Raw genomic sequence first — 12,131 nt, forward strand, 5'->3', positions numbered from 1 at the left:
AAAGGAAAAAAAGAGAAATACAACTTAAAATAATTTATAAATTATTATAAAATAATCACATAGGCTGACCTGTTGACCTGAAACTGAACAAAACGAAGCCTGGTTTCATTGATCATTTCCTGTGTCACTTCTCATGTTGCAGTGTGAGATCACTCATGTAGAATAAAGACCGCAAAGACCTGAAATTGTCTCATATAGTCTGAGTCCCTGGGCACAGACGCGAAACGTCTGTATAAAACCGTGTTATATGATTATGGGGCTATATTAAAATATATCACATAACATAAACCAGTGTTAAGTGGCTTCACGGCCTCATTAAAATATCGGAATGAATGACAGTAGCTAAAATATAGTATATTATAGTACAGTATGGCCCAGTAATCCATCCTTGGCCGAAGTAGGAGAAGCCATGACAACAGCTGAGTACCTTAGAATTAGTGAATTCTGCCTAAAAACAATAAATAATAAATGCACAAATAGAAAAAATGACAGTGTATAGTTTCATATTTGGGTGTGGTGAGGGAGGTTTGATATAGGATTGAAACATAACCCTGAAATCTAAAGCAATGAAATGGGATTATAAAGTTTATGGATCCTATCCTATTAAATATCCACTATTAATTTTATTTTTAGTGGATATATTTTTATTTCCCTATAAAAGTTATTATTATTGTTATTATTATGAGTCATACTATTATTATGATTATGATTATGATTGGATAGCATATTTCTCTTCATGTGTACGGGGGCTGGGCAGGAGAATGAGAATGACTTCATTTCCCAGACTGCACCGCGCCCCATGATGTTCCCAACAGCTGACAGACGGTGAAAGCCTCTGCCAGAGAGCTGTCGGTGGAGTATCCACTCGTCGTTGTCCTGAACGGACTGGAAATACTCATCGAGCGTCTGCTTCTCTTGAACCCGTTCTCTTGCCCGGGACTGGGTTCAGAATCTGAAGATCCACTCAGAACTGCAGTCTGCATCCTCTCCAGATTGGGACCTGGGGGACATTTGGTGTCAGCGAACTTCCACAATAGGTCGCTGCGTCGCTTTGAACGGGCTGCATATGTTTTATTCGAGAGCACCAGTTTTTGACTGCAGCCCTTCCAGCCGTGCCCGATGCTGAGGAATGGATAGTGTGTCTGTGAACGGTGGGAAGATGGTGGAGAGTGAGGACCAGCAGCCCGAGAAGAAGAGAGACAGTGGCGGCGGCGGCGGCGGCGGCGGTGGTGGCGCAGCGATGGCCGCACTTCATCAATGCGAACTCATCCAGAATATGATTGATATCTCCATCTCCAGTTTACAGGGGCTGCGCACCAAATGCGCCGCGTCCAACGACCTCACGCAGCAGGAGATCCGCACTTTAGAGGTAAAGAGCTGCAATTTTCACACGTATGTCAGTCAGAGCAGCGGCACACGGCAAACTGCGGAGTCATGAAGCCCCGAACGCAACGTCCGCCTCACATTTATGCTGAAAATTGGCCGCAAACTGAGAGTATCAGTGAGCGAAGCACACTTTACTCCACCTACTACACAGTCCATGAGGCGAACGATGAGTCTGAAATAAACGCAAGTTTATGTTGGATTATCAATGATGCCAGATCAGTCAGGGTTGTGTGTGTGTGTGTGTGTGTGTGTGTGTGTGTGTGAGTGAGATAGAGGGAGCTCTGTCTGTTGGTGTAAATGTATTCAGTCAGGAGCCTCTTGTTGGAGCAGCACCATGCTGTGCAGCAGAAACCAGCCTGGCCTATAATATGGCACACATTCAATAATGTGTGCCATGCTGTTATTTATGATCCACTCTCTGCACGGCGGTTTTCGGGGCCTGCAGGACAAAAGCGAAGATGTACGACGTTATCCATGTGTCTCGCGCGCGCATGTGTGTGTGTGTGTGTGTGTGTGTGCGCGCGCGCGCGTGCATCTAGATGCAGATTCAGCTCAGTCGTGATAGGATGACTTGACATTGCTTTGTAGGGCCTCAACGTATCACACAGTATCCTCCCCAGCCCAGTGCAGCACAGAAGTCATGCCTGCATGAGTGGTAGCACAGCGGCGTCAGCAAAGGATGCACACAATCGTCCCTGACTTTGCAGCAATTCATTTTGAAAAAATGGCTTTAGATACACACTGGAGATGCCCTTTTCATAGCATAGCAGAAGGTTTGTTTAAAGGTGCAGTCTTTAACATTAAGGAGCATGTATTGAGATGTATTAATATAAAAGTATTTACATTTTTCTTGCATTGGAGGTAATGGTACATTCCATTTGTAGTCGAAACTCTGAATTTCCAAGGTCAAGAACGACCCCTGGACGTGGATTTCCAACGTGGAGCAACCTCACATACCCCAATTTAGAATTCCAAGATGGCTGCCATTGTAGGATCATTGCTTCCGTCATTATGAGTTTCACAGTAAATAAGTCGTACACATAGTACTGTTTAATTTTTAACCATAGACATGTTACCACTGTCGCTGTTGGTGCAAAACCCCGGGTTGAGCGTTGTTATCAACTGGTACTGCTCACAATGGCTGGCCCTAGATATGTTGACATCCATGTTTTGTCCCCCCCCAATTTCTCAACTGGGGCACAGTGAAATGGGGGGGACATCACTCCCAGTTACAAGTTCCGATGTAAATGTAAATTGAAGCAATTACCAGGTTGTCCAGCCAAGTGCAGGGCAGCTGTGAGTGCAGCTGGGCCATTAACATAATATGGAAGCATTTCTGCTTCTACACCTAGATGACAAAGTCACTAACAAATCTACAGACTCGGCCGCTAGTGTGTGTGTGTGTGTGTGTGTGTGTGTGTGTGTGTGTGTGTGTGTGTGTGTGTGTGTGTGTGTGTGTGTGTGTGTGTGTGTGTGTGTGTGTGAGTGTGATGGGGATTTTTCTGAATATCTTTGATGCTGTAGCATGTCATGTAATCTTAGTTTGAGTATGGCAGGCCTTTTCGAGATCCTTTATAGGTACGGTGTGCCGGGTGTGGAGGATATTTTTTCTGCAAAAGAGGATAATTCTGATGGTTGAGTGTGTTTAGTCTGGTTGAATCAGACCTTGGAGCTTGTCCAACCTGCTGTGGTGTATTTTTGGTTGTTGTGCATGCAAATCAAGACCGGGATCTTCTTGCAAGTGAACTCTGGAATTTGGTCATCAGTGATGTGAACGGTGTCTGCACCAATTACACAAAGTGTAGCATTTATGTGTGATTTCCTGTTTTGGTGAAGTTGGCATGGTTAACAAAATGAGTGGCATGATACAAACGTGGAGTATTAATATATTTCAAAGAGGTTGTAATGAGATCTCCTTTGAACTAACCATCTTCCTTTTAATATTTTCTGCATTGCGTAACAACCTTTGACAATTTGCATAAAAAAAATTGGCTCGTGCTTGTTGTCAAAGCATATGATCAAATGTGGCATTCATTTGTTTGCTGTAAGAGGCTCTATGTTGACACCAGCATGAATGTAACCTGCTGATTTTCCATGAAATTATGAGATTTGCCTTATTATCGCCCAAAATATCTGACCAATATTTGAACATTTACATTTGATAACTTTTGCTCTCAATTTATAGTCTGTTTGTCATTTGCCTTTGTGAACATGACCCAGATCAGCTGAAATAAGTGTCGAGTACCACTCTTGTTAGTGCAGCACAAAAAAGAATTGGCCAATAAATGCACTAAAATGTGTCGATATCGGACTTTCAGAGATTGCGTTGTACCGTCTGTCGTTTTGATGACGATCCCAAAACACCAATGTTTGAGTAACCTGCAGATGGGCAAACAATTTAGCCATGGATCCTGTCTAACGTGGCTTTAATCGTCATTCCCACAATGTGAATTCCGTAGGAAATGTTGATCAAATAAGCCTTTTCATAAGAGTTAGCATAGCTTGGGCCTGCATGTTTCCACTAATTGTTTCAATGCAGTCCCACAATGAGATTACTGAAGGAATTGTCTCACGGAAAGTATTGCTTCATGTTGTCGGTAACAATGCAGCGAGTTGACAATGATCCCACCTTCAGCTGAGGAGTATTGGCCTACAAATATGAACTTGGAGCAGGTGGATTGTTGTATCTTAGGAAAATGTTGCAAAGATACTGACACTGTGGAGACAATGGTAAATGGGTTTTCTGTCTCATGCTTTATTCAAGCGTTATACCATGGATAAAAGGAATATTCACTCCTGATTGGCTGCAGGCTATCAATTATCCATGTCTGTTTTATTTCTGTATAACCGAACACCCCATGAACAATTGTGCTGTTGCCCCTAAAAACTAATGTTCCAGAAAGCTCCGAGCATTCAGTTTCAGCTGCACACGGATGCAGTAGCTTGACTGAACTAGTTCTTAAGGGACCATCAATCAAGGCTGATGACGAGAGTAGCAATGTATTTGAATGATGTAATGTTAAGTTGTGGCACAATACTGGCACTGATAGCTTATTGATGCTAGTGATGCTAGCAAAGTGTCTTAGGTTAGTAGCAACGTCGTTATTTATAATGACTGTTACTATACTATTTGATAGACATATTTATAGACTGTTGTTAGTTTACTTGCAACTATTTTGATAATCAATCAGTTTGAGTGGGTTTATATATATATATATATATAATTAAAACATGCTCTCTGAGTTTTCCAATTCTAACATCTGGTAGTTTCTTCGCTAAAACGGAAGACATTTAAGAACAAAATAATTTTTAGGTTTTGGAAACACAAAATATTTTTCAACTTTTTCTGACCAAACAACTAATTTATTAAAGTGAAATAAAACCAACCTTGCAATTTGAAGGATTTATGTCTCAGCAGCAGCGTGTCATACTTCCTATTAGGCTATGGCAGCGGCGGACTGATTCCGCTGCTGTTGAGAAAGTAGTCCCTCAAAAATTCATGCGATGCGAGGTTAGTTTTGTTTCAAATATTGTTCTATCAACACAGATATGTACATCGATAGTCTGCCGTTGACAATTGATTTGCCTCGGTGCACTGTGGAGTCGGTATGAGTGTTTCTAATGCCATGCTAACTTGTACCATTGACTTGCGCTAGCCATAGCACCAGCGAACTCGGCAACTAGAAGAACTGAATGAAATTTCTTGAAAACGTCTCCATCACATCGGCTGAGTTGGAAAATAGGTCTTATGTCTAAAATTACGAACTATCCCTTTAAGTTTTAGCTCTTGATACTTATTCCTGTTCACCATGTTCCAGTGATTCTGTAAGTGTTTTACTTCCTGGCAAAAAAAACGACACATCACCTGCTCAACACGTGTATTTATAGTATCAAAGTGTTCAAACCCCGGAACAAGACAGACATGACAATGCAGTCTTGTACTTTGTAGGTTTTTTTGTTTTTTTTATTGAAGTGGAAGATATGAACGTTTGACAAAATAAGTTGCTAGCTCCTTTGCTAGCTGGCAGGCTTCAGGTGCAAGTTGGCAAGCTACTGTGGGAACACATTTTCACAAACTGGTATCTGGTATTATAGGGAAAATGCAAAGTCTTAACTTAAATAGAAACCAGAGACCACATTGCTGTGCACAATGTCAAATCCATTGATATGACATTTTGTCATATCACCCAACTATGTAATGTATGCCTGCTTCAGTGTTTGCTAATTTATCTTGCTGTTAGGCAAAATAGAGTTTTGTGTTGCTTTGTTCACCAAAGTCCATCGAGGAAATTAGCAATTTTAACATCACGGTAGATAGGAGTTGTTGGTCCGGTGCTACCACCAGTTAATTTAAATGTGTTATTCTGTAAATTCAGTGTTCATTGAGTGACGCACACCCACCAAATGCGGCAGCAGCAGCAGCAGACTCGAAGCCCTTGTGTTCCTTTAAACTAAAAATGCAGATGTTCTCTATTGATTTTGGTGCAGGAAAGTGTGCACTTCAGTTTCTAGTTTCAGGAAAAGGCTGTCTAACGGAAAGATGAAGCGACATACATATCCTCAAGATGTTGTAGACTCAAGCAGGTGCAGATTTTATTTATGAGTATTTTGTGAAGTGGCTAAATGATGTTTCATTCCTTGTGTCCCTAAATACAGGGGCTGCACAGTGCAGTCAGCACTGACTTTGTGTCAGTACCCCATACAAATACAACCAACCTTACACTTAATCGTCTATGTATTTGTTGTCACGTGTGCGTCGTCACTGTGTGGAGCAGGATATGATCTGGCAGGGAGTACTTCCTGAGGAACGCTGCAGATGCTTCTCACACCGGCATTGTTGTACGTGACAATGGACAGGCCATGCTCACACATGTTGGCCCTCCTCTTGGGTCTCTTTCCTGTGGTTATGAGGCCATTTTGTTGCTGAGGGGGGGGGGGGGATCCCTGAAAGTCACAATTGGGCGGTTTTACCTCCTATTTAACTGTTGCAGTGTCGTGGTTTAGCAATGTTCAGCATTGCGTTGAGCAAAAGAACAACAAACTTTTCCAGCTTCCGTCATGGAAACCACCTTGTATAGTAATGACATCCTCTGTCAACTGGTTGCTGACAGCAAACTCCTTTTTCCTGTTTAATATTTTTTTATAATATTGGTGTTAGTTATTCTTGATGCTCTACTCAGTTGAAATTAGTATATATATCTAGTTGCAGTTCATCCATACATTTATTTTAGGGCAGAAATGACCAATTATATTGCGATGCGTTTCTTTTGACAATTGCTTCACTATGGAAGCGTATTGCATTCACTTGAAAAAGAAAAAAAAATCCTGATTTTCTCACTAATTAATTTTCGGTTTGATTTTTTGAATAATCTTTTTTCTGTTTTTCTGACTAATATTTTTTTCCCCTGTTTTTCTGTCTAATTATTTTCCTGTTTTTCGGAGTAATTATTTTTCTGTTTTTCGGAGTAATTTTTTTTCTGTTTTTCGGAGTAATTTTTTTTCTGTTTTTTCGTGCAAATCTTTTTTCCCTGTTTTTCAGAGTAATTTTTTTTCTGAATTATCGAGAACTCTCGCGAGAACCTCCAACCTGCAAGTGACTCCCATAAACCCATGGATATACATCCATGCATACACATATGGTGACTCCTTCCCGCACATACATGCCTCATACATGATCTACCGTAGCGGGTCAATTAAAACAACCGCAAAGTCCCCAGGTGCCTGCGTAAAGTCGACAAACTAATGATAATACCATCTATGTGACTTAAAGACAGGACTATCTCCCAGTGTCTTAAACCCAGATCAAAGTAAAACTTGATTAAACTAAACAAGCCATCCATGTTGTTATAAATCGAACTCTCAATAAAGGAGTGAATGTGTTTATTATTTCAAATGCTCTCTAAACTCAGAAAAAAATTACTCCGTAAAACAGGGTAAAAAAAATTGCACGAAAAACAGAAAAAAAATTACTCCGGAAAACTGGAAAATAATTAGACAGAAAAACAGGGGAAAAAAATATTAGTCAGAAAAACAGAAAAAAGATTATTCAAAAAATCAAACCGAAAATTAATTAGTGAGAAAAACAGGATTTTTTTTTTTTTTCAAGTGAATGCAATACGCTTCCGTACTTCACAACACAGTTGCAGGGTTAATTTTTTGTTCATTCGGAAGTACTGAATGATCAAATGAAAGTAATTTCCTTCCATTCAAGCAGTCACATCAGAGATGTAAAGCAAACAAGGGAAATACAGGTTTCCAGCTCCCAAGGTCAAGTGACAGTATAACATCACTTCTTTTAAAATCTATGTCATTTTTAAATTGACTTTATATGGATGTCTGCCAACTGCCTTTGAACGTAACATTAACAACAATAGATAATCGTACTTTATTTTGCGAGTATTAAATGTATATTCAAAAAATACATGCTTTAGAAGCACTTTAAATATGATACTCAATTGTTAAAGTTAAAGTGACAAAACGTCCAAGATGCCCAGTCTACATGGTCCGTTGATCAGCAGTCTTACTTCCTATGTCCTTACTGGCACACTGTGTTGAAACCAGTATGCACTTTCAGTTCTTGATTTAGCCTTCCTTCAGATTTCACATATCACTGTGAGACTGTGAGCAGTCTGTAAGTAAGCAGAAAACTATACACAACTATAAAATTATGTGTCAAAAGCATTAAAAAATGAGCGGTATTACTGCTCCTAAACACTGGGGCCGTGTCTGTTAAAGGTGGAAGTATTAGCTTTACACTGCACTCACCCATCAGCCTTATCCACATGGAAGCAGATCTTTCCCTATACAATCATTTTCTTTTTTGGTCTTTAAAGGTTTTCTAGAAACACGGCATCAACCACAGCATGTCAACATACATATGAACCCACACAAGTCCATATAACTTTGTATTTAAGTAGCCATTTAATTTTGGAGACCTTTTAATGGTGTCTCTGCCACTGCTTTAACCCTTTAATCTAGTTAGCCTGTGTATTAACTTTAAAGGGGACATATTATGCAAATTCAACTTTTTGATAATTTAATTCCTTATATTTGGGACTCTGGAGGCCGTATCAGTCGGCAAAGTGTGAAAACAGTGTTTTTGTGTTCCTCCTCAGTCAGATGTTGACTTCCGCGCTCATTCGGACGTCACAATGCGCAAAATTCTTGGAATTGTTGTCTCACGGAGCTCCACTTTGTCCGTAAAACATGCGAGAGTGCTGGCGAGGGCAACGGTATCCAAAAAACGAAAGTCGGTGAAAAGTTCTGTTCTTGGCTCCACAGTGCAGCATAGAGTCCTACTCAAACTCCCAGCCTCAGAGGATTTATCTGTCCAGTGGATACATGTTATATATGACAGCAATGCAATTTGCACTTTTCCAAATGCTAACTGCTGTTAGCTCCCAGTAGCCTTTTTGGCTGATGTAATTTCCTTGTTCCTTAAGTTTCGTTTTACTTTTTTTTAAGGTGGACCTAAAGAGATACTACTAAACAGAGCGTTCTGAACAGGGCAGGTTTTGGCAGGGTGATTGAACTGCTGTGGTGCTTCATCCTTATGGTATTTTGACCAAAGCATGTCACAGACATGTTCATTAGGACACCAGGGAACTAGTTTAACTTGGAGAAATAGGGTATAATATGTACCCCTTTAACACATTTATTGTGTGTGTATTTGTATTTGTCACTTATTGTAACTACTCATTGCCAGTTGCTCCATGTCCTGTTGCCATAGCTCTCTCATAGTGCACATGCACAGGGAAACCAAACAAAACAACAATTTTCATAATGTCATGCTGCTTCCTGATGTAATCAAACTAGGTCTTCTGTTTGTGTTTTGACTAAGAGACACATAAAACCCAAAATGGTGTCGTATGTGCTCAAAGCCTGCACAAAAAAGTTTGTTTATATGGTTTGTTCACACCTGACAGTGCATTTCATTGGTTTGTTCCTGATGTAAATTTGATAGATGGTTTATTTTTTTTGCTTTGGTTCAGTCATGTGATCAGACATAACAGTCAGTTATTGGTCAGATATGTAGACTGTAGGTCAGTGTTCATCTGCCTTGCTACTCTGGTGATTAGAAGTGCCGTGAAGACCAGCAGGTGGCCGGCAGGTGGCCTGCAGGAGGGCGTGGTAGCCGCATTGTTTTCATCCACATTACCCAGTGAGGCGCAAGACACTGGAAACTGAGAGGAGAACCACTGAAAAGTCGCCAGGATATATGCTGTTAAACTAGCTTAAACCCAGCTGCAGGTAAGCTAGTGCATTTAGCCCCAGTTAGCACTGTTAGCCTGGAGCACCACACAACTGCCAACATGCTGCTGGTCCTCACCCCTGACAGGAGGGTCCGAAGCCACAGGTGTTTCCCTCATCCTCATCCTACTGCCCGTGAGTGACAAACAGCTGTGACTCGCCAGTTTTGCAGCGCTCTGGGCTGATGAAGCTTGGCTAAATGTGCAAGTTTGCCTGTGGAGGAGGAAGAGTTGGGATATACCAGGCTCTCATCCTGGTTCTCCCTTCTCTTCACTTGCGGATGTGGATGAGAAAACTGAAGCTGTAACCTTTAATACTACACCTCAAGTGAAAGGTGCGGATAGAGTTCACACCAGTTATGAACCACTCCACAGTTCACTTGCAAGCGGACCAAGACCATCTCTTTTAAGTGGACCAGAGTTCGGTTGTTTGGGCCAAGTTCACACCGATCCAAACAAACTGTACTAAGGAGGGTAAACGCACCAGGGTTTGATTAAACTGCACTAAACCAGGCTGGTGTGAACCCACCCATAAAAACAGCTAAATGGTATAGCTCTACAAAATATTTTTTTTTTTCGTTTGCATAGGGGTGAATGTAATCTCGGTTCTTTGGTGCGCACCAAATTAGTCTGGTTCCGGTGCTGATGGTCTCCACGGTCTATTTTGGTTCATTTAGAACTATGCATATGTGAAAGCAATCCATACCCACATCTGTTTGCTGCATTCTGACTGGTTCTGACCAAAACAATCGAACTATAGGTGTGAAAGCACCCTTTAATGTGTTGGAAAACAAATCTCTGCATTAACTTGACTGTTGGCTTTAATCATAGATTTCATATGGTTCTTTTGATCTGATACAGTTTTAATTCCAAAATACAGTCAATATGCCAGGGAGTTAATTTCAGTCCTTGACCACTGATCTGTCAAGAGTGTGGAATAACCCCAGTGCCTCACTATCCATGGTCATCAAACTCTAACAAGCAACTCCCATATCAGTGTCCAGGTTTTCCCGTGTACATTATTCTGCTATAGATGTTGATAGTCAAAGTCAAATTGGTGTGATGAATCGAATTGAGCTGTGTGAGGTCAAAGCAGTTGTCACACACTTGGTGCAAATGGGTATCACTCCCATGTTGCACTGGAGGGCAATCGAGAGAGGCTCAAACACACTTTACACTTTCATGGAGAGAGCTTTATTATTCTACTTGAACTGTGTGTTTTTCCAGCCTTGCTTGTGAGAGGATAATGAATACTGGCCTCTCAAATGGAGTGTGAACTGGTACTTCACTTTTCACATGTTAATCCCACTCAGCCTGGTCGATGCTGCCTCTCCCGCTGCCTCAGTGTTAATTTTATTGTATCATGTTGGGTCTTACTGTCTTTGGCCTCATCATATCCTAACTACACTGCTGCTATAGCTGTGACAACATTTTAAAGCCAAGAGTATCCAGACACTTCATCGCAACATGTGTAGAAGCGGTTTTGCATAATGTATACGAGCTGTGTTTTACACATCGTTTAACATTTGTCAAGTATCCCTAAATATTTGTTCATTGCTGTTAATCCAACATCTTGTCTTTGTTATCATTGCTGCCTGGAATGATCAGCAAACAGCAAAGTGTCACTCTGTTTTGTCTCCTCGTGGTGTTGGGAGGGAGAGAGAGAGTGTTGTGCTGCTGCGCTTGTGGTGCGAGCTGTTGTGGCTGCAGCTATATTTAGACATCTTTCTTCCTACGCGTTTTCAGGGTTGGTTGTTAAATAAGAAAATCAAATGACGCGCAAGGAGCCTGTGCAAGAGGGGAGAGTGGAGAGGAAAGGGGAGGGGAGAAGCTTCGGCCAATCAGCTGGCCCGGGTTCTAATGACATGACAACGAGTGTGTGTGTGTGTGTGTGTGTGTGTGTGTGTCAGGGTCTAAAGAGAAGACAATGGAGAATGTCGCTCACACAAGAGTATAGAGGAAACTCAGCTCTAGTGACTGTAGCGACACTGACCCTGCCTCTGTTTCCTTTTTTTTTTATTTCCAGCTCTGGTGTTGTCAGTAAGAATGTGCTGCATGATGTTGAAATCATTTCTGTTGGTTACCGTCTCCCGAAAGTTGACGGTTAGCGAAAGGGATCACCACAAATTGTTGACAACCAGTAGTTATTCAACATACAGGATTTTTGATGACAAAAGAGTTTATCTAATATTTTAATTTGGAAATCAAGGTAAAACTAAGTGAGATGAGGAATAAACAAAAAAAGTAACTATAAAAAAAGAGCGGTTGTAATCTAATAATTAGTAACTCATTGACCACACATTCTAGGCTCGAAAATAGTAGTGCACATACTAAGCCTTTAAATTGAGACTTTTTAAAGTTTTTATTGGTGGAGTTGCCAGTTGCAGCTGATTATCCCTCACCTCAACCTTGTGTTTTGTGTTCCAACTGTGTTGGAGAAACTGAGCAGCCGTCACCGTATCAAAGCTCAAGAGATATTAAGTTTGTCATTTGTGG

General features: G+C 41.0%; 1 protein-coding gene across 3 annotated transcripts in view; it reads left to right on the forward strand.

Moving 5' to 3' along the window:
• Positions 1-1,108: 1,108 nt before the first annotated feature.
• Positions 1,109-12,131, forward strand: part of ksr1a (kinase suppressor of ras 1a) — a gene marked incomplete at both ends in the record, with an annotated part of 35,827 nt that continues 24,804 nt past the window's right edge. For 2 of the 3 annotated variants that reach the window (XM_083910617.1, XM_083910616.1), the window contains one exon: positions 1,130-1,369. In XM_083910617.1, the coding sequence (XP_083766743.1) occupies positions 1,130-1,369 (240 nt within the window). Of the gene's footprint in view, positions 1,370-12,131 lie in introns of all 3 variants that reach the window. The other variant, XM_083910618.1, reaches the window with a different exon arrangement.

Source organism: Microchirus variegatus, assembly GCF_963457635.1.
Source record: "Microchirus variegatus genome assembly, chromosome: 2".
Classification (NCBI taxonomy): domain Eukaryota; kingdom Metazoa; phylum Chordata; class Actinopteri; order Pleuronectiformes; family Soleidae; genus Microchirus; species Microchirus variegatus.